The 23,879-nt window shown below is 43.6% G+C and overlaps 1 protein-coding gene across 12 annotated transcripts in view; it reads right to left on the bottom strand.

Annotated features, from left to right (window-relative positions):
* The window catches only part of KALRN (kalirin RhoGEF kinase), a 678,650-nt gene that overhangs the window by 481,193 nt on the left and 173,578 nt on the right, over positions 1-23,879 (bottom strand). For all 12 annotated transcript variants that reach the window (XM_065943374.1, XM_065943379.1, XM_065943376.1 and 9 more), the window contains exon 2: positions 4,224-4,298. In XM_065943374.1, the coding sequence (XP_065799446.1) occupies positions 4,224-4,298 (75 nt within the window). The remainder of the gene's footprint in view (positions 1-4,223; positions 4,299-23,879) is intronic.

The raw sequence follows: 23,879 nt of genomic DNA, 5'->3' as shown, positions 1-23,879 counted from the left end.
CATTGTGGAGTGGGCTCCAGACAGTGGTGACAAAAACAGCAAAGTTTTGAAAAGATGATAGAGATGGTGGCAGGATCTTCAGCAGCACCATCCCCTTACTTATCCAACACCTGCTGTTTACCAGTTAATTGAGGCTTTGGTGCTGGGAATAGAGGATGGGAATATAGAGGATAAATAGGGAGGGAGTGGTTTGATGTGCTAGAAAAGGCACTGGTCTCCTTCCACAAACGCAGGGCAGGACAGGGCTAGGTAGGAGGCAAGTTCAAAGGCAAGGGAAGTTAAGGCTTTGCTGATTGAGGTGGAGGAAGATGGCACTCATATTTTTCAGGGGGACCCAGTCTCCAGTGGGGACAAGTAGATTAGGGTAATTTTGGAGGAGGACAAGAAAAACACCTCTAGGGAATCATACCAAAAGTTTGGCCCATACAACTATAGTTCTGCAAGATGCTGATGGATACACAGGGTATTTTTAAGAGAATGTGTTATTTGTATTTTGGGAAATGCTTTCATGTTTTGAATGGACAGTCTCCAAGAAGGTGGCTACAATAGACAGCATTACCCAAGTTTACTTGAAAGTAAGCCCTTTTTTCTTTTTTGAGGATCGTTTCATGTACCTGTTGTTCTATGGAACATGCTTTGCAACATGGATCCAGAGTATAAACGGTGGTGCCACAGCAGTGTGGAGTTCCTCTGAGAACAATGGGCACGATGTTGATGGTTGATAAGGTGGCAAAGAAGGACATCAGGAGGACCAGATGAGGGCGTGAGCACACACAGAGAACAGGGTGAACAGGGTCTGCACGGGGAGGCTGGAGAGAAGGGACAATGGGTGCTGAAAGTGGGAGGCAGAAGCACATGAAGGAAGCTGGAGAGAGAGCAGAGGGAGAGCCCACGGCTGAGAACAGAGCAGGATGCAGCAGGGCTGGAATGACGCAGGCTGCCCGAGCTCAGTCGCAGATTCTGTTGCACACACGTGCACTCGCCCACACACTGGTGGGCCCTGGATTATTCCAAATGCACGTTCCCATGGTAGCACAGCTTCCCCTCGCCTTGGCCACACCAGGGCACCAGCAGGGGAGGGGTCTTAACCAGCACTTGGTTTCTCTGCTCAGCACTTCCTGCAGGGCTTCTTCTCAGAAAGACATGGATCTGCTACACTGCATTACTTAATTCAGGGTTTCTTTATTTTTATTTTTGTGTTGGTCTTCTAAAAGCTTAGGGTACAAGCGCCTTTTTTGGTTTGTTTTTTGTTTGGGTTTTTTTTTATAGCTGCAGCCAGTCATCTCCCTGGCACCCTTAGTGCGAGTGTCCTTACCAGGCACAGAAGGATAACACTCCCTAAGCCCCAAAGTTCCTGGCACCATGTGCAAATGAATAAGACTTACCCCACATAGAGAACAGACTTGTGGTTGCCAGGGGAAAGGGTGCCCCACGTGGACACATGGGCATGAGTTGCCCACTGGCCCCCTTGGTCCTGCTCTGGGAAGCAGCTACCTGCCTCTCACTTGACTGACCATCTTTCTGGCACACTGCTGCTCTGTACACCCTGAGGACACCTCCTGACACTTGGAAAGCTCTTTTCTAGGGCTGGCTGGACCCTGCTCCAGGGCTCTAATGGAATTCATATGGGAAAAAATAAGCCACAAACAATCAAGCAAGGGTCCCAGTGTCAGACTGTAACATGTTTGCATTCATATGCCTGAACTGCTGTGCAACAGGATGGTGCTCAGAGGGTACGCATTAAAGCCAGGATGGCCTCCAGGAGGAGGCAAAGTGGGAACTGACTTGGGAAGCAGAGCAACAGCTCAAAGGTACGGGGAAGGCACTGCAGATAGAGGGAGCATCAGGCATAAGAGAACGGAAGAATGAGCAGGACACCTGGGGAGAGGGAGGACACCTGGTTAAACAGGCTCAAGGCATTAAAGAAGAGGAAGAGAAATGCTCTGGCTCCCTAGAGATTGTGGGCCATGTCCTGGGAGCCCAGATGATGGACAGCAGTAGGGGTCAGAGCCTTGGTGCTGCCCAGCAGCCGCAAGACTTCTACACAAGGTCTTCCCAAAATGCTCAGTGAGCACTCAGATCCAAGTCCATGAATGCTTCAGAGGCTGTCTTCTGTCTCCACCTATACTGAACTCACTGCCACGTGATCGAGTCAAGGATCCAGCCTGAGCTTCAGCTTCTTCAGTGACAGGGGCTCATAACCTAATAAGATATACCAGTGCCTAACGCTAATGGAGAAAGGCAGCTTCCCAGCCACTCTCTCTAACAGCAAAAACAATAGCAAAACACTATATAATTATTACCACTATATTACTGTGCTTAATCGCTCAGTCGTGTCTGACTCTTTGTGACCCCACAGACTATAACCTGCAGTAGCTTGCTGGGTCCCTCTGCCCATGGGAATTAGCCTGGTAAGACTACTGGAGTGGGTTGCCATGCCCTTCTTCAGGGGATCTTCCCAACCTAGTGATCAAACCCAGGTCTCCCACATTGCAGGCGGATTCCTTACCGTCGAAGTTGCCAGGATACACTACTACTGCTACTAGTACTACTAATAATACAGAATGCACTTAGTACTTACAAAGGCTTGACTACTCCCATCACATACTCTGCCTTCATTTCCCATCTCTACACTCTTGAGTTATCAGTCTCCCCTCCGGTCAGGTGGGAGATACCTTCTCTCCATTTTGGCTGTCACCCATCAGTGCTCCCAGCAGTGCCTATGGAGTGAGCCCCTGCACGGAAGGCCTATGCTGGCTCTTTCCCTGTGATTCCATTGTCACTCCTTGTAGATGGCCAGAATCATCCAGAAACAAAAGTTCAATCCATGAAGCTTAAGTACTTGGGTGTATTTTTTTTTTTAATGTGATCCCTGGCTACTCACACTGCCATTCCCCCAACCCTTGCTAGAGACTCTGAGCCAGGAGGCCTATATTGATGGCCTAGAACTGGCACCCATAGGGATGCTGGTACACCTCATAGTTCAGTTTCAATTACATTGGCAGTTACCAGACTTTTTCTTAAAGGGTCAGACAGTAAATATTTTAGGCCTGTGGCCATCTGGTCTCTGGTAGAACTACTCAACTCTGCTATTACAGCAACAAGGCAACCATTGGCAACACTGGTATAATGGCCCCCAAGCATATCAAGCCCTAATCTCTGGAACCTGTAAATGTTACCTTATTTGGAAAAAGAGTTTCTATAGGTAGTGACTGTTAGGGCTCTAGAAATGCGAAGATTATCCTGGGTGGTCTGAGTGGGCCCCAAGTGCAGTTCACAGGTATCCTTACTGTGAGACAGAAGGATCTGACACAAAGAAAAGCAGAAGGCAATACCACCAGGGAGGCAGAGATGGGAGTGATATGGCCACAGGCCAAGGGATGCTGGCAGCCCCCAGAAGCTTAAAGAGGCAAGAATCAAATTCTCCCCCAGAACCTCTGGAGGGAGCACAGCCCTGCTCACATCTTGATTTCAGTCCAGGAAACTGATTTTGGGCTTTTGGCCTCCATAACTGTGGGCGAATACATGTCTATTGTTGTAAGCCACCATGTTTGTGGCAAGAAGAAGCTAACACACTTCTAAATGAATGCACATGGGCTATGTTCCAATAAAACTTTATTTGCAAAAACAAGTGCCTGGCCTGCAGCAAAACACAGGCTATAGTTTGTTGATCCCTGAATTAGACATTAAAAGGACTGGGTGCACAAGATATGCTATAGATAAAAGTCAGAAATGAATATTATTCAGAAAAACAAAAAATAGATACAAATACTCACTTGAGTTCCCTTTGCTAGAAGAAAAGATAAGAAAGAGCCAGAAAAAAAATTTACATCTCTTCTCCTTGACCCGCTCAGAGACAAACCTAAATAAAACCTGTGGAAGGTGTGAAGGGGACAGACCCTTGCATCTCTCAGAGGGGCCTCAGCAGCTCCCACAGGCCTCACAGGCCTGGAAGGGTAGCGCAAGGTGAGGTGGATGTGCGTGGGTGCATGACAGACCCACCTTTGGTTGTTAATGTCCTCCAGAACAGCCAGTGGGGACCAAAGTGCTCTTTTCCCTTTCTGCCTGCCTCTGGAGAGAGGAACAGCTACTTTGACCATCACCTACACCCCCACCTCTTTCTCATTAGCACACAAAGAAGTGCGTGCCTGCACACATTCACAACACACACATACACAAACTTCTCTAGGTCTGTAACAGAGGAAACTTGCATAGACACTCACCAGACACGAAGGCCACTTTTTCCTTTAGGATGGGAAGGACATCGGAAGCTTTCAAACCATCATTCCGAAAAGAGCCTGTCAGAGAACAAAACAGAAGGAATCAGAGTGAAAGGGGTCAAAAGATTCAATCCCTGGGTTCCCCCTTAGATTTTCAATCCCTTCATGGGGCAGAAAATGATGTTTTGTTTAGGGCCCACAGCCTAGCCCAAGAGTAGGAGAGGCTCCGCAACAGAAAGGACACTTTAACATGATGCCAGTCCACAGGGATAACCAAGAGTATGCCCCTCTGGGTCCTTTTCAAGAAGAGGACAGTGCAAGTCACCCAGCCAAAATATACACAAAGTACCATGTCCTGGAAGCAAAACTGCAGTCCCATTGCTGTGAACCTGAAGATGGGGGCTTTTTGGAAATCATTTTTGTACTTCCAGTGCTAGCACAGTAGCTGGTACACAGTGAGTGTTACACACTAGACACTCAGTAAATATCTGTTCAACAGGCCAAGTTAACATCAGGACGGACCACAATGCCCTAAACAATTCCTTTTGCTTTTTTCTCTATGTGCCATAGCAACTGCTAGTCTTCATTTTACAGATGGAAAAAGTGAAAATTCCCGACTGAGAAGCAAAGTCGAGTGCAATACCATTTTCCATCTCTTCTCCCTTCCCTTCAGTGTCACTGTCATCAGTCCACAATGAACAACTGATGAGCAATGTCAATTCTACGGGAAGCAAATGCACTCCCTTCTTCAACAACTCACTCTCTGCCTAAGTCTCATTTCTCAGGTGGAAAGTCATTTCTGGGGTCCAGTTGAGATCCTGTTAGGAGGCTGGAGGCAGAGGCCTGGGGCTCACACAGAATAGAAAATAACAATGTGCCTGGAGAAACAGCAGCCTCAGGAAGCAAAGGACAACCCAGCCTGGTGTGAGATGTGTGGGAAGGGAGGACTCAGCTTATACATGCACACATACAAACTCCAGGCCATCTCACCGCCCCTTGTCATTTATCCTGAGTACCCCAGAGGACTCTCAGGGAGAGCCAGCCCACACTCAGAGCCCTGCAAGCTGTAAATGGAATTTCTGCTGTGTACCACCTCCAGGAACATGGCACAGAGGGACCCCAGAAGAAAGGCAGCCCTGTGTGGGCTCAGTGGGACAGAGCTAGAGACCACGGACACCTCTTCAAGTGTCTTTCTCCACTTGGTTTTCTCCCTTGTGCTCCCAACCTGATAATCTACAAAGGGGAGAAACATGCTGAGCAGGATGGTCTTGCTCAAGGCGTCTCAATTTCTAAACACTGACTATTTCAAGTATTCAAAATTGTTGGGAATTTTGGCAACACCCCAGGACTAAGGTCACTGCCGAGGGAAGGGAAATAAAGACAGTTGCACACTCAACCAAAGAGGAGAAGCAGCCCCAGAATGCCAGTATCCATGGTAAGAGGTCATATATTAGCCCAAGACAAATTTACAAAGGATCTCTGACCCTTCCATCTATTTCTTCATTTTCATTTTTCACTAAATGTAGACAGTGATGCTTTTTGCTCATCAGTTGCTTCTCTTTACAAGCTGACCCAGAGCAGCTGATGCTGAAGTAACCAGCTGCAAGGCTCACTTTGAGAAGACTGTGGGCAATAGAGGGAAAAAAAATAACACCATAAAAAGAAAGTTCTAACTATAGAACTTTTTGTACTTTCTATCTTTGTTTCTACTGATCTTTATGCTCTGACTTTATCTTCCAACAAAGGAAAGCTATTAAACCTCACCAGTAGAAAGTAATGAGGATCAACATGCTGCTGCTGCTGCTGCTGCTGCTAAATCGCTTCAGTCGTGTCCGACTCTGTGTGACCCCAGAGACGGCAGCCCACCAGGCTCCTCCGTCCCTGGGATTCTCCAGGCAAGAACACTGGAGTGGGTTGCCATTTCCTTCTCCAATGCATGAAAGTGAAAAGTGAAAGTGAAGTTGCTCAGTCGTGTCCAACTCTTCGCGACCCCATGGACTGCAGCCTATCAGGTTCCTCTGTCCCTGGGATTCTCCAGGCAAGAACACTGGAGTGGATTGCCATTGCTTTCTCCAAGGATCAACATAAATTATTGTAAAAAATTACAAATAGATGCATAGATAATTTTTCACCATGATGCAATAAGAATAAGCTTCAGTTTCCTGGGCAAGGAAGAGCCTATTAGACTTTATCAGCTAGACAGAGATCATCTTTAACACATGAGTTACGTGCAAAGAATGATTTTTCTGCATCAAAAGTTTTATTTCCATATACAGAATACATCTTTCTATACATCAGTTTTAAAACACTCTCCTTGACATCACTACATACACCATTAATTTCTAGAGAAAAAAATTTAATAAGAAAATTTAAACTTCAGTTCTGTGTCCTTCCAGATTCTTTACAAGTTCAAAAACAGCAAGATCCAAACTAATGAGATACTACTGTACAACAACAATCCACATAACCCTCTTGTCTCCTAAACTCTTGTCCTATTTTTTTCCACTGTTGCTCCTCTCCTGCTCTACCATGTTAAAGTATACAGAAAGTGAAAGTCACTGTAGTCTTTTCCTTCTCCAAGGGATCTTCTCAACCCAGGGATCAAACCCAGGAATAAAAGGTCTCCCACATTGCAGGCAGATTCTTTACCAGCTGAGCCACAAGGGAAGTATACAAGATGGCTCTAGTTTCCACACAGTTCCCAGACAATTAAGGAAGAAAATGCTATATCAGAAGCAAAAGGTTACCCATCCTGCCACCTCCCACCTGTGGAGAGACAGAGAGAGAGCCTGGAATTCCATTCTGCAGACCCCACTCATCAAGCCCCACCTCCTCCTTCTCCACTCCAGACTCCAAGGCCTGAGAGAAGAGGAGCGGCTTGTCCAGGCAGCTTGCAGTTATTGCTCCAAGTAAATGTCACTATTTTGGGTTGGGCTGGTCTATGATTCCTGGCAGGGGGTTGAGGGTCCTTTCTCTTCCCAGGCCAGTTCAGACCACAACTGAGCTATCTCCTAGGTTGTGTGTTCAACCGTAAGAAAGCCTAAAGGGTCCAGGTTTACAAAATCCCTAACTAAAGGATAATCATTTCCAACAGCAACAACATTTTTCACATTATAAAAGGATGTGCTCCAGGGTCTCTTTAAATAAAAGTTGCCTTAGTGGTTTGAATTAGTTTCTTATTTGCCAGAAATTGAATTACAAATAAATTTCAACAATGTATGTATTATGTAAAGCCAAATAGAGCTAAACTAATTAGTCTAGCAGCTCAGAAGTTGGTGACCTTGCATAGAAAACCTATTTGCACTGGCTAAAGGTCCTATGTATCAATAACCCCATGGCCCTTGTGAAACCAGTTGTCATACATAATTTGTAAGAAAGGAGAACTTCATTAAACACTAACTCAAACAGAACCAATGAAATAGCAAAATGTTTTCACTACTAGGTATATGTCTGCACAGACTCATAGTAAATGTTCAATAAATATTTGATGACAAAATAAATATATGAATGAAATGTTAACCTTTCCTAAAGTGACTTGCACAAGGTCAGTGGCCTCATCTGTCACACCAAATGCTAGTGATCTGAGTAGATGATCTCCAGGGTACCACTCAGCTCTAATATTCTGAGACTTTTTAAACCTTTTCCTCATATTTATTGACCTTTGAGATCCTCAGATTATCAGATCAGTATGCTTTGAAAGAAGTAATTTCCTGACACGATTCAGTGCACTTCAGGAAGACAGAACAACTCTACCTTGGCCTTCCAGTCCATTCTTCCCCAGGAATCAATTTAGAGATTGGAATACTCAGGGTACATCACACCATTTTGCAGACAGCCAAGTTACCAAAATGAGAGACTAGTGACAGGAGAACTTCCAGGGGCATCACACTTTGAAGGAGGCAGGCCTGAATGGCAAATTCTCTCTCTGATATAAAGGTATATTTGATGGCACTAATAGACTATGAACCCCACGCCCCTTGCTACCTCTAAAGAAAGCCTGGGAAGAAATAAAAGCCCCTGGGCTCTTGCGGTTACTGCAGGAAAAGAAAGAACCCGGGGGCTCCCTCATGGACCTGACCCAACATGAATGCTGTGTTTTATCTTATGGACAAAGACACACTTCTCTGGTGTTCAGTGCTAGTCCCACCCCATTCATGTCCTGCTGCTGTCAGAATTACAAGCCTGCTGTTCTGTTAATTAGCAACATTCAAATGCTCTGCATCTATTAGGGAAGTAAAAATTACCACCGCCATCACCCCAGGATCTCCAGCATGGGTCTTCTCCAAGCCCCACTCTTGCCTACTCCTCACTCCAAATGGGTTATGCTCACATTGCTGCTGCCTGCTCCTCTTCACATTTTCCTAGTCACTGTTCCCATGCAAGAAGATGCCAATCACCCTCATCTGGCTTCCAGCCTCTGTGTGGATCCCTGTGACGGGAGCAGGACTGGCCCTCTGTCACAGGCCCTGTCTGTGGTTCCGCAGCTCTGGGATAGCAGGGAGTCTCTCAGGGGAGCTGGGGCAACATCTAGGCTAACCTCCTTTAGGAAGCAATCCTGATTTCAACAAGAAACAAACAAGTCAATGTTGAACATTTGGAGGTGAAAGCTGCCAGGGTACCCATGGATTGCTCTTTATCTCCTTTTGGTTTACAGTCACTTTCCCTTAATTTGCACTTAGAAGTTACTGTGTTAAGTATTCTAATGTTGCATCAAATGGACCCGAACCCTGTTTAGCTACTGAGGCAGCAAGTTATCCAATGCTCAGGTCTCCATCTCCTCTTTCCACTCCAACCCTATGGTGTCCAGGATGGGAGGCTTGATCACCGTGGCACTGAAAGACTGACTGATCTGCCATACAAAAGAGATTTGGCTTAGAGCTGGGAGTTCCAGGAGCTCATTAGGCCAAATCTTAGTTTGGGCACTATTTGGACAATTTCCTATTCCCAGAGTCATTCTTTTATTAATTATTTCTTGAACTTTTTTATGTGTGAGGCCTTATATTAAGCTTTGGTAATACTTCGACAAGTAAGAAATGGATCCTGCTTTCCAGGAGGCTTCCAGGCAGAGGTAAGTAGGCATGCAGATAAGACAATGAGCTGTTATCAGAGACAGGATAACATATGTACAGAATGCAAAGGAGTCCAAAGGAAAGCCTTCTTACGGATGAGTCCTAACTGCTTGCTACTTAAAGTAACAAGCGTCACCTACCAGCTAGAATCTTGCTAGAAATGCAGAATCCCAGGCCTTACCCCAGACCTACAGAATCAGAGCCTGTATTTTAACAAGAAGCTAAGGTGTGAGGAATACACGTTATGTTTAGGAAAATGCTATACTCTAAAGTTTGTCGTTCTATTCCAGAGTTGCCTCAGAGGCAACAAAAGCATCCTTTAGCTCAATCTAAACAGAACCTCTAAAATCTAATCTAGGGCTTCTGCTCACGACCAACCCCTGCACAGGATTCCAGAGATTCAGCCATCACTCTGTGACCCAAAACTCATATCCAGCTCTGGAATAAAAAGGCTATCCAGGAAGGCTATCCTCCTCCAGAGCACTGAGACTGGATCATGTCATATTTTTTGATGGTAGGAACGTTTATGAATAACACTTGTTCAAGCTGCTCAGAACTTTGGTAGTTCAAACCACTTTCTCATGGACCAAATGCTTTAATTTCACAACAAATCTTCCTCAGTACACCAGGCCTCAGAGCCCTCTGCCTTCTGGAACTGTTCTGAGTACCACAAACACTGTCACTGATCATATTTACAGGTCAAGATGCCATCTCTGAGACAGCACTGGAGGACAGAGCATCCAGGAGGCTTATGCCTGTTTACCACACCTGCACTCCCACCCACGGGAACAAAGCCCTGAACACGGGGCAACACTGGATGAGAAACAGAGGAAGGAGAGGTGCTGTCATCCCAGGGGGGCCTCACATCTATGGCGAACACAGTGCTCATCTCAGCAATTTGCTCCGTAGGAGAGGAGATCAAATTTTTGCCCTCTGAGAGTTTTCTGCCTAATACCTAATGTCTATTTTCTCTGACACCAGAAAGCTACCAGACACAGTACAAAAAGATAACTTAGATTTTGAGATCCTGATAAAGATCCTCCCATCTTGCCTCCAACATGGCTGGCCCACATCCCCTCTGCCCTGATTACTGCTGCCATCAACCACTGAGTTACTCAAACAGAAACTTGGAGGCATATCCTAGACTCCCCTCCATTGCAAATATGAATTCAGTCACTTGATGCTGTTGACTCTACCTCTTAAATCTTTCTCTAATGAATCACTCCTTCTGGGCAGTTTCTTTGACCACCCCTGTCAAGTTGAGCTGTCCCTGACTATACCTTGTACTCTGTCACTCCTGAAAGGCATTTCTGTTTTCATTCTGTTCCCCAATTAACTGACCCCCATACCCCAAGGGTGGGGACCATGTCTTACTTGGTGTTCTACCCTAGCACCCAGCACAGTGCCTGTCATGCAAAAGAGGCTGGAGAAATACTGAACTGAAACTGAGCACACACTGGTCCTAAGAAGACAGAGAGTAACAGTGGTGAGTTGTCAGGATGGTTCCCCCAGGAGGTGATCTTTGAACCAGATTTTGAATAAGAGAGGGGCAAAAGAATAATGCTCTGATGGGAAGCAGTACATGCCAAGGCAGAGAGAAAGGGCAAGCTAGCTGTGTGCTATAGATGGAGAGATTACTGGCTGAACAGAAAACCAGGGTTAGAAAGGCATGGCGGTAAAGGGTGGGCTGTGTGATCTCACTCTGAACCAGATCAGTCTCAAGAGGCTGGGCTTCTGAGAAGGCCTCCAGCAAAGATGTGGCTGCAAATGCCTACAGAAGCTCAGAGAACTGGACTATGCCACAGTAAGGACCAGAGCTGGTGGAATCTGGCTGGTCTCAAAGGAAGGCTATAGTTCCAGAATAGAGTTGGACCCAGCAGACACTGACTCCAACTTCCATGTTACATCCTGTTCTGTCTTCAGGGAGACAGGGTAGGATGGGACACACAGCCCCTGCTGAGGTGGCTGGTTGGATGGGGTTCGGGGGGCACTGGAACTTGGCCTCTCTATATTTTCTCCCTAGGTTCCAAGAGAGGCAGGAGGAATGTCTGCTTGCTAGGTCCCTCCTGTGAGCCTACCAGGCTGGGGGTTTGGGGAAGACCCCATGAAGACACAACATGGAACAATTCAAAAAGGGAAGAGACTTAAGGACATGCTCCTTCTGTGTGGGGACTAGTTGGGGGAAAGCTCTTGGGAGAAGATGCTGTCAGTGCAGCTGGGATGAGAGGGAACCCACTGGTGCAAAGAGGTGGTGATCTTTATTCCCCTCACTGTCCTTTCTTTACTTCCTCTTTTCCTATATTAATTCAAGACAAGGATGAGAGGGGAAAGGGTAAGAGAGATAAAGAGCTAGAAACACACACACACAGATGGAGGTGATTGTCTTGTCTCATCTTTACAGACGCTAATGAGCTATTGAGGCAACTGCCTGTGGGTAACTCTTTCAGGGACTATAAATATGTTCCTTGGCACTCTCCTTAAGACACCTGCCACTGAGGCAGGAAGTGCGTGCAGAGCTGAACGGAAGGAACAAATCTGGCTGAGAAAGAGACGGAACAGCTTTGTGCCAGCAACAGACACACAGCACAGTGTGGGGATTCATTGCCTCTCCCCAGTCTGGGGACCCATTGCCTCCAGTCAGGCTGACTCCCTGCAGTGTCCTTCACCACTGACACTTGCAAATATCAGACCAGTCAGCAGCATCCTCCCACCCCCTGAGCAGCAGCCACAGAGCAGCGATAGTGTGGCAGGCTCTCACCCCCACAGCACCAGGCCATAGAACTTCTGAAAGAAGGATATTCACAAACCTCAGTTCACCTGATCTCAATGGAGAAAGGGAGGAGGGGGTGGCGGGTGCAAAAAACAAAAGGGCTCCTCTCTCAGTAATTACTAAAACTAAGCTTTTCAAAGCAAACTGATGAGGCATTATGCCAGAAACTGGCAAGGATGGCCAGACTGAGCCGTCTTTACACAAGGGGATGCAAGATCTACCTTCTCTTAACTCTGGCATGCATTTGAATGTCACTCCTCACAATGACCACTTTCTGCCCTTCTCCATAGTGAAGTGTGCCTCTTCCCCACAGTACCTTCCCTAAATTCTTCCTGAGCCCAGGCTGGTCCGGCTTCTCTTCTTTCTACATCACATGGCAGGCACCCCACTGCAATGAGATCTCCACCCCTGAATTGAGATCTTTGTCTAGACTCTTAAGCTCTTGAGGGAAGGAACTGGGTGCTTTTCTCCATATCTCCAGTGCATGGCACACAGCTGGTGCTTAATGAGTGACCCAGGAACTGAATCTTATTCATCTACAGTGACTTCTACACAAAAAGTGCTCAATAGCAGCTGTGCCTCTTACTCTCCTGGTCCCACTTTGTACCTGCTTCAATCCCATCTCCATCTTTCTCTCTCTCATGCTTCACACAAACTCTAACTGTGGCCCATTTGACTGTTAACTTTCTAAAGTCAATATTAGATATAAAGGCCTGGCTAATAGGCTACTTCTGAAGAGCAGAAATGTGTAACACTTACCATTACTAAATTAGCTCCTTTAAAAATCACTAATAATTAGCACTTTAAACATATAGGTAACACCTCTCTGAGCCCAGCTAATGAGCAAACCATTTCTGTTTATTCTTCACAAGCTTTAATATTAGCTCAAGTTGAGACCTCAGCTGCAATACACAGGTTGACCCACTCTCCCTCCCTGCCTTCCCAGAAAAGTTGCCATCATTTAATGTACTCTGGACACAAGAAAATGGCCACTTCAGAAGAAATTATACCGCTCATCACTTTTTTTTAACAGAGTCTTTTCTAACTGATCAGGTTATTTAAAGTGCTCATACCTTACAGATGGTGGTGATGGTGGGAGATCTATCATCTTTTTGTTACACTGAGCATTACTCTTGGATGGGTCCTCAAAGTAACACAGAACATTAGCCAGAGATGAATATAAATAAGCTGTTGAACATGAGCAGCATATTTGCTTTTATACTATGTTTAGAGAGAGCTCTGCAGGTACTCAGAGGCAGAGGGTGTGTACAGTGGAGGTTTAGACATATAAAAGGTTCACTCCTTGGAACCCGCACTCTCAGTGTCTTTCCCTCTTCCCCAGTGTGCATATCAACAACATTTTAATTGATTTTACTTTAATCAGGATATTACGACTTTAGTTAAAAATGAAACTGTTGACTTGAAGAAAGGTCAGCTTAGGACTCTGTCATTATAGAAGCACTCAAGCAGGCATCCAAACGTGAAATGGCCCCTTGGTGAAGCAATGCCAGAGGGACATATTGGGCACAGACTGGACACAGGTCCACCACAGACATGGAGAACCTGGGGCCAAAGTAAAACACAGGCTTGCAGAATTGCAAGTGCAGCCTGACAGGTGAGAAAGGCCATACCCAAAGGTCATATTGTTGAATAAACTTTAGCACACTAAAGCCCCTTCTCCCAGTTTAAGGACATGCATGCTGCTGTCCTTGGTCCTGAGCTAGTTGTACAGTTGCTACTCAGAGTGGCTGCTGTCCAGCCTGCCTTAGGATATATGAACCAAATGAGAAAGAGTCAGAGATGATACCACATTAAGAGGTATCAGAGAGATAAACAAATATGAGCAAGTACGGAAGGGCACAGACATGGATACATTATTGTAGAGAACTGAAAGAGTCATTTTGGGATTGTTTTCAAATAATTGCAGTAATGAAGAAAGAAAGGTCTGCACACATCACATGACACAGACACACACACACCCCTCCCATGGAAATGAGACAGCATGAACTCATGTCCCCCAATATTATGTATTGGTTTCTGAATAAACTGACATAGATGATGGATTGGTCACGGAAAGACTCTTAGAGTTTTAAGGAATTTTTAAATCTCTCCTTAAGTTATTACCTTAAGCTATTATCTAAACACTGTACAATTCAGCTCAGTAAATACTAACTGAGCATCTATACGTGCCAGGTAAAGTCCCAGTCACTATGGGTAAAATGAAAAAAATGTAGATTTTCTGACCTGAAGTGACTTTCAGTTTAGAGGGAGACTCAGACATGTCAACATGTAATTTTAATATCAGGTAAGAAGCATAATGGTAGAGGTACACACAAGGGACAAACATTCAGAAAATCCCAAAGAGCTAATATAATTCAAGGTATAAGAAAGTGTCTGAAAAGTGAAGGAGCAGTAACTAGAGAAGAGGCAATAGGTTATGGGTACCTCAGCAAGGTCCAGGACTGGATTGGATGGTACCGAGTACTGAGGTCTCTCTAGTGGGTTTCAGGGAATAGAGAAGAGCAGCTAAGACATGGTGGCTTCCCTCCTACAACCCAGACCCTCTCTACAGTATAAGAGAGATCAGTTAATGTTTGCCAGAGATAAACAACAAAGTTCCTCTACAGATTTAGCATTATGAGGAGCCAATGTAAGTTAGGAAATGACCAGGATCAGGAAGAGTCTGACTCATGATGCCTTATATCTCTTTAGAAAGAAGCATAACCATGTCACCAGAGAAGGAAATGGCAGTTCACTCCAGTATTTTTGCCTGGTAAATCCCATGGACAGAGGAGCCTGGCATGCTACTCTGTCCATGGGGTCTCAAGAGTCGGAACAACTTAGCAACTAAACTACTAATTACTACTAACCATGTCATGTGTTAAATAGGAAATCAAAGTAATCCAAATATCTCACAAAGCTAGAATTCTCCAGAATATGGAAATCAAGGAGCTTGGGGCAGGGGAGGGTACCTGCAAATGGTTGCCTAGGTAACCTTCAACTCTGCTCACCAGAGGACATACTAAGCTGCACATTCCAGGAGCATCTGGTAGACTGAAACAGGCTTCTTAACCTTGCATCAAAAATGTATGTGGCGGGAAAGGCCTTGAAACTCATGAAAATACATGCAATTTATTGAATATATGTCCATACATGTTCATTTTTCTGAGAATTGTTTAATTCCAGTTTTCATGAGATGTCCAAAGGGGTCAATGGCTCCCTAAATGGTAGAGAACGACTGATCTAAAGCAAAGTCAAATGAAAGCCTACAATATGTCTTGAGTTCTAATCAGTAAACCCCATCACCCAGCATCTGTCTTACTCATGGCCCACTAAAACTCAGGGTTTAGCTGAGACCAAATACAGTTGTTAGGCTTCCCTGGTGGCCCAGATGGTAAAGCATCTGTCTGCAATGCAGGAGACCCAGGTTTAATCCCTGGGTTGGGAAGATCCCTGGAGAAGGAAATGGCAGCCCACGCCAGTACTCTGGCCTGGAAAATCCCATGGACAGACAAGCCTGGTAGGCTACAGTCCATGGGGTTGCAAAGAGTCGGACAGGACTGAGTGACTTCACTTTCACTTCAATACAGTTGTTGGGCTAGAAGAGAAAGTAACTAGAGAAGACAAATGATTTAGATTCCTTGGCTTGGATAAGAGGAATCTGAGGCAGATGGTAGGATGTGAAGGCTGAGTGCCAGATCCTAGGTTCCAAAGATAAGCTTCAGAGATGGTTTTCTCTCATTACAGAGTTACTGAAAGCCAGAATGAGTGAGGTAAAACACAAAATGAGTTGTGTAAATGCCTAGGTAGTGCCTTCCCTGGATGCCTTCTTAATTGAAGATTTCCCTGACTTCTAGCAAAGTGAGGACAACTTGACCGAAGACTACTCCTAGACCATGAGGGGTTATGGTCATGATTAGAGCTGACAGAGTCTGCAAACATATTTAATATGATCCCCGGAGGCTGCATCATGGCAGGATGAGAAGGCGGCTCTCAGATGTCCCAGTAAGGCAGCCACAGCAGAACAAGCCTGGCCACTATTTGCTCATCAAATCATCTTGTACCAGATGGTGAGCTCTCTAAGGGCAGCACATCCTGAGAGGCAGCTCACACCCCCAAGTAAAGCACAGGCTCTGGATTCAGACAGAACTAAGTCTGACTCTGAGCTCCAGCACTTATTAGCTGTGTGCCCTTGGATAGCTTACTTAACATCTCTGGGCCTGTTTATTCATCAGAGATTAAAAATACCTACCTTACAGGCTGTGGTGATGATTAAAAGAGAAAATCTATTTGAAGGTACCAGACACATAGCTGATGGTAGGTCACCATAATACTCCTCTCCTTCCTGTTCATCTTCCTCCTCTCCTAGTCCCAGCATGGGCCCTAGTACACAGTAAGTGTTGACTGTGTCAATAAATGAATTAATGAATAAGTGAATAGAGTAAATTCAGAAAACAACAACTAAAAACTGCCTCTCCACCTTCCCACTACATACCTATAAGCCAAGCTGCTCGTACTTATCTGTGTAGTTGCTCTGAATGTTTATCATTTCTTTCCCCTACCTAATTTCTGCTATTTGGCAAACACTCCAACCACTCCTGCTCCCAAAGCCAGGTTCATCAAATGCAAAAGAAAGTATCCCCAGTGAGAGAGCAGCTGCTGACTGAGTGCTCACCTTCTCCTTCTCTGTCCAGAGGGCTATGGTCCTGGGCACCCCTTCCACACTAATCTCTATGTGCTGGACCCTGTAGCTAGCCAGCCTTGCACTTTCTTCCCAAGCTCCTCTTCCCCACTGCTCTGGGTTCAGACAAAGGTGTACTAATTCAGATGGCATTTCTGAGAAGTACCCCTACTGAAAATACATCCCAAAAGCAAGGCCACCGTCTGAGATGAGATGGCCCTAACATCTACCTGTAGGCAGAATCTTCACAGCCCTGTGAGGAGACACAGCAGCTTGTGGGGAGAAACAAGAGGCCTAAGGGGATCCCTGCTCTGTGGGTCTTTTCCCTGGTTGCCCTTGAACATTGTTGTCAAGCCATTAAGTGGAGAATTCACAGAGACAGAAAGGGCTAAAGAGGTCAAAGAGCTAGGTGTGGAGGCCAGGGGAGTGGCAAATACAAATTCAGGTGAGTTGGATCTTCAGTCTACCTGCTACATAGGATAAATGGCCCCAAGCTGCTAAAATTCTCTGTTCTGGGTGCTCTGAAAGTCTTTTCTCATTTATTCTCCAATATTTACAATTTTTTGCCAGTAATCTAAGCAGAATACCTCTAGGAGGCTGGGAAAGCAGATCTTCTTTGCTCTCTCTCTTCTAGCTTCTTAAAGAAAATGAACCCTTAACCCTGGCCAGGGAGCTGTGAGGCTGCCTTGTCCATTGACGAATACACACACATACTCAGAAAACAGCTTATATGCTAAGTACTAGAATCATATTAAAGTAGGGAGTAATGACACTCATTATGGCTTTTCATACTATGGAAAAATCACACAAAACCTAAGTGTTCAACCACAGGGGACTGGTAAAACAATCCATGGTCTAACCACTCCATGCAACCATTAAACATGACTGTACAAGAATAATTAATGCCAAAAAAAAAAAAGAATAACTAATGCCACAGGAATTGTCATGGTATAAGGTTAAGTGGGAAAGCCAGATTATAAAATAGCATGTACAACCTTATCCTAATTGTATATACACTGGTACATGAGTATAAAAGCCAGATACACACATGCAGACAATGGTTATCTCTGGAAAATGGGATTGACTAATGTAAATGGTTCTTAACTATTTTTCACTGTCCAATTTTCTTATCTATTCTTGAAATAATTGAGAAGAGCAAGTTCCTTCCTTTGTATATTAATCTTTCATTTATAGGATCCTTATATAATAATATTCATGCACTTAAAACATTTAATAATTAGGTTGTGGTTATGACAGCATCTGCAACCAACATTTCAAATCAAACGTATTTAAAGTTAAGGATGGCTGTGTTATTCAGCTGTTCACTCCATGATGTGATTCCATGGCAAATTAAAAAGTGGCTACCATTCATCACAGATAAAATGAACTGAAAAAATGACTGAAAAAATGAACTTCAAAGAAGCTGTAAAAAGAAATTTAATTTTTCATTAAATGCCATTCAAAGATTTGCCATATATCCAAATAGAGTTTATCTCAGGAAGGCAAGATATTAAAGATTCAAGTAAAATAAAATTCAAATAAAATCAAAATGATTTTAGATTAAAAACTAAACATTATATCAATTGAATAATTTTTTTAACATATGCTTAATTACTTTATTGTAATAAAATCAGGCAGACATGCTAGGGCAAGAAGGAATGAATTTCTAAGTACTTATTATGTACCAAAGGGATTTTCAACTAAGCTTCTATTTGGAGGAATAAGTGGATAAAAAGGGCTTCTCAGGTGGCTCAGTGGTAAAGAATACACCTGCCAATGCAGAAGATGTGAGTTTGATCCCTGGGTTGGGAAGATCCCCTGGAGGAAGAAATGGCAACTCATTCCAGTATTCTTGCCTGGAGAATCCCATGGACAGAGGAGTCTGGTGGACTACAGTCCACAGGTCGTGAAGAGTCAGACACAACTGAGCGACTGAGCATGCACGCACATGGATAAAAATAATTAAATATGTTTTTGAAAAAAGATGAATAATGGGTTGGGTTTGCTGTACTAGATATTAAAATATATATATATATTTAAACTACAATTATTAAAAGGCGGCACAGACACAAGAATTAACATACAAATGAATGGCACCTGATTCATAGACCTAATACAGATCTGACATTTAAGAACCTAATATATGATAAGAGAAGAAGCTAAACCAAAGGAAAAAAGACAAATTATTCAATAAATGGCACTGGAAAAACAGATTAGTTGGAAAAGAAAAATCAAGTTAATTCTCATAACTTCGCTCTATATACCACAATAAATTTTAGACAGATTAGAAAACCAAATCTTAAAAATGACATATTTAAAAAACACCTTAGGAAAAAACATGGGTGAGTATTTAACTGATCCCTGAATGACAAAGAGCTCTCTAAACATGAAAACACTGAAAAAAATAAAAAAGGAAAATATTTATGATTTTTGTCTATGGAAATTTTTAAACTATACATCAGAGTATAAACAAAACTTAGAATGCAAATGACAAGCTGGAAAACATATTTGCAACAAAACTGACAAAAGATTAATACTATCCCCACATGAAAAACAGGCAAAGAATATAAATACACATTTCAAAAAGAGAAACAGCAATAAATAAGAAATAGTAGTCAACTTAATTAGTAATCAAGGAACTGCAAACTAAACAATGAGATGTTCTAAAATTTGTCAAATATGCAAAGATTTGAGAAGGCGACAATCCCAGGCAAGAATTCCAGACTACCCTTCTCTGTCCACACCCCTGCCAGTGCAAGTAACATGGCTGCAACCTTTCCAGAAGGCACCTTGGAAATACGACTCATAGATAATTCTGTATATAATCAATGACCTAGTAATTCAATTCCCCTCTGGATGCCCATCTAAGGAACTAAGGAAAAATGAGGGCAAATACCTGAGGACAAGGGGTTTCAAGCAGCACTTTTAACTATGGTCCCAAACTGCAAACAGCTTAAATGTCCAACAGAAGGGGACTAGTCAGATAAACTTGGGAGAGCTCTAAATGGAACACCAATCAGCCATTAAATTTTTTATTTTTGAGTAATTTACAATTTCATGGAAGCATGGTTATAATACATAAAGTAAAAAATAGGATACTAACGATACATGTATTATACAAACACTAAGTTAAATCATATGAAATTGCTGAGGCTCAACTTTTCTTTACCTTCAGAAATATCTATTTGGTATGTTCCCAAATATGGATGTATTTCTGGGTTGTGAGGCTTATGATGATATTTCATTTTCTTCTTCATACTGTTCTATAGCTTTCAAATTTTTCAGTGAACATGCATTATATTAAAAATTTTAAGCTGTATATTTATGTGAAGACCATATGAAGAAACATCCAAAACTCAAATCTGTAACAAACCACCTTTTCCCTCTTGTCTCGATTTTACAGTTCTCTGCCTCCTTGATCTCTTAATATCCATGCTACTCATCTGTGTCTCTCTTTTAATTTATCTGCAAGTTCTGTAATTTGCTCTTTGGGGTTAATCCCCAGAAAAAGAAGCAGGGCCCTAGAAAAGATCTGACCTGTTCTGTCAGTCCCCTTTCCCCAGGAAGACTTCCCAGACCAGGCATGAGTATCAGGAGATTTTTAATGCCCAGAAGTGGTCCCATGCTTTCCAGAAGTGTCACAGAAGAGGAAAGCAGGCAGCCTCCTCATTGGAAATCTTCCCAACTTGTGTTACTGCCAATCCCCTAGAGTTGGGAGTGAGGTTCCTGTCCCTGCTTCATGGTAGGATCACAGAAAAAAGGTAAAAGATCACCCAGAGGCTTGGAGAGAGGCAGGCAGCAGCTTCCCTCCAATAGCACAATGGTGAGAATGAATCCATGACCTGTAGCCTGATGTCTTGTGCTCTCTATTCTTGGCATTTTTGTATGCTAAATGATGAGGACCTTTTGTTGACTTGTCCGTTCCCAGAACTTCTTGACTATGGCACTCACAGAGCTCTTAGGCCCCATGGGGTGGCAGAAAGAGCATCGGACTTGGGAGTCAGATGATCTAGGTTCAACTTGATATATCAACTTAGCCACTTTGAGGAGGTTCTTCACCCCCTCTAGTGTTTCAGGTGTGAGGACATAACTCTGCTGATTGAACTCTGAACTCTAGGCAGGTACCAGTTTGCAGGGCAAATATGAGACTAGACACTGGTTAACTGTGTGGCTATGTTCCCAATCCCACTCAGGGAACACGGTTCCCAATGTGGGGTGAGGACTCTGTCAAAATAACCAAAGTCACATCCCTGAATTCCTACATGTGCTAGGACAAGTGGATGAGTGAAACCTGAGAGTCAGGCTCAGTTATTCATGAAATGCCAGACCTAGTCATATCCTGCCACCTCTTCCAACCTCTTTCTCTTCCGACAACTGAATGCATCCTTATAACCTCTAGATGCATAAAGAAATGGATCACCATCCCAGGGCCTTCACATCTTCACCAGTCTCCCAGAGTAAAGTATCACTTCATCTTACCTCCCTCTCCCATGACCCTCATCCAGAAGGAACTCCTAAACGTGACCAGCAGCTCTACAAACAGGTCCTGGCAGTGGGTTTATCAGAGACAACAACATTGCTTCTCAGAGCACTGGTTTGCAACAAATGTGCCCTGTCCTAGAGCACCCATCGGGGGGCCAGAACCAGTGCAATGACATATCTAGAAAGCGCTTACAGACTGCCAGTCCTTCATTTACAAGAAAGGGAAACTGAGATGCAGTGAGAAGAAGGCTCTCAAGGCCACATGATGTAGAAACTCAATTTCAGTCAAGCATTCTCTGCTCCATACCACACAGCCTGAAGAGTACCCCCACTATAGATGCTTAATAGTAGAATGCAAGGATGGGTAGACGATAATTTAGAGATTTGCTATCCAACCAGCTGCATGAGGCTATTTAAATATCAATTAATTGAATAAAATTAAAAATTCAGTCTCTCAGTCACATTTGATATAGCTAATGGCTGTCATATTAGAGAATATAGAGAATATTTTCATCACTGCAGAAAAGTTCTACTGACAGTGCCGATCATTTAGATGGATAGAAGATGGATAGATATCCTATAAGAAAAAAAGTTCCCTGGGGGCAAGGTCTATGTCAAGTACTCCCTTGAGATGTACTGAGGAATGCTCTCCATATCCCATAACCAATGACTCAATGACTGAAAGAACAGCCCATAATACAATCAACAAGGGGCTCAGCAGTACAGACCACAAGTCCAAGAAACACAGATCGCCATCCAAGGGAGCTTCCTGGGTCTAAGCACAGGAGCCTATGGAAGAAACAAGTGGCTTCTATCTCCTCACCTTTTTTTCCAAAAAGTATGATTATCAAGTTTTGAAACTTGATCAAATTTTCCCCCAGGTACCAAAGGTCTCAGTCACTAACCACCAAGTCTCACATAGATGCCTCTGAGTCTCGGCCACTTTGGGAGGCAGCAGGCAAAAAGAAGCTGAAAGGAGAAGGGAAATCCTTAGGTTCCCGAGTGGGAAAATCGTCACTAACCTCTCATTTTCAAGAGGTAATTTGAAACCCTGCATGTGTAATTGCTTTGTAGTGTCCAATCACCCTCCATCAAGCCAACAAAAAGCTGATTGGTCATACCAGAAACGAGGCTGTCATGCTATAGAGAAAAGTCAACCTGCCCGGTAGCTTTGTAAGCCCACAGTCCAACATGTGACAAGGTGAGAAGTCTCTTAAAAGACTGGGTGAATATTCTGTCAAGAAAAAAGCCCCTTTGCAAACAGGCTTGACTTGTTCTGCTCTATTCAAAATCTGGAGTAAAAGTCTGATTAAGAGCAGTTTTGCCAATTAAAAATCAGTTCTAGAAATTTCAGGATGCTCAGTCTCCAATAAAGACATCTTTAAAAAGATTTTATTGGAAAAAAATTGCTTTACAATATCATGCTGATTTCTGCCCTATGTCAACATGAATCAGCCACATGACCCCTCCCTCTTGAACCTCCCTCCTATCTCCCACCCCATCCCGCCCCTCTATATCGTCACAGAGCATTGGGCTGAGTTCCCTGTGTCACAAAGAAAATTCTTACTACATTCAGTCATTAAAATGAGAGACATTAGCTGCTTACAAAGAGCAGAAAAAGACAAGGTCCTCTGGATACTTTTTCTCTTTTTTAAATTGAAATATAGTTGATTTACCCCTGCATATTTTCAACACCTGAAGGTCCAACTATACATGAGACAAGGAAAAGATCTACTCTGAATTCTACTGGCTCAGTTAAGGCAAGCAATACAGTTAATCTTTAGTCTTAATAAGATCTCAATGAACATTCTGTTCCTTTTCTATAGCCAATGAGTATATTTTCATTAGTTCACACTGTAGCAATTAATAATCTACTTTGCTATTTCAATTTTAAGATTTTTTTCTTATAACAATAGAATCCTCTTTTGCTTTGGAGTGCCCTAGCTCCATTTTTCAGGAGGAAGATTCATCAGTGTTCAACCTCAAAAAATGTTACTTAGTATCACTGTGCCTCAGTTGTCCTATAAGCAACATGTAAGTAGTACCACCTCATAAATGTTGTTGTGAAAATTAACTGAGATTAGGTGCATGTCTTTTGACTAGTTCTAAGGAGTAAATCTGATCTCTGGTCCCTCAAAGCCTTTGACTGTGTGGATCACAATAAACCGTGGAAAATTCTGAAAGAGATGGGAATACCAGACCACCTGACCTGCCTCTTGAGAAACCTATATACAGGTCAGGAAGCAACAGTTGGAACTGGACATGGAACAACAGACTGGTTCCAAATTGGAAAAGGAGTACATCAAGGCTATATATTGTCACCCTGCTTATTTAACGTATATGCAGAATACATCATGAGAACGCAGGGCTGGAAGAAGCACAAGCTGGAATCAAGATTGCCGGGAGAAATATCAATAACCTCAGATATGCAGATGACACCACCCTTATGGCAGAAAGTGAAGAGGAACTAAAAAGCCTCTTGATGAAAGTGAAAGAGGAGAGTGAAAAAGTTGGCTTAAAGCTCAACATTCAGAAAACTAAGATCATGGCATTTGGTCCCATCACTTCATGGCAAATAGATGGGGAAACAGTGGAAACAGTGTCAGATTTTATTTTGGGGGGCTCCAAAATCACTGCAGATGGTGACTGCAGCCATG

This window comes from Muntiacus reevesi, chromosome 8 (assembly GCF_963930625.1).
Source record: "Muntiacus reevesi chromosome 8, mMunRee1.1, whole genome shotgun sequence".
Classification (NCBI taxonomy): domain Eukaryota; kingdom Metazoa; phylum Chordata; class Mammalia; order Artiodactyla; family Cervidae; genus Muntiacus; species Muntiacus reevesi.
The sequence above is the reverse complement of the archived record's forward strand: the minus strand, read 5'-3'. Positions and strand labels throughout refer to the sequence as shown.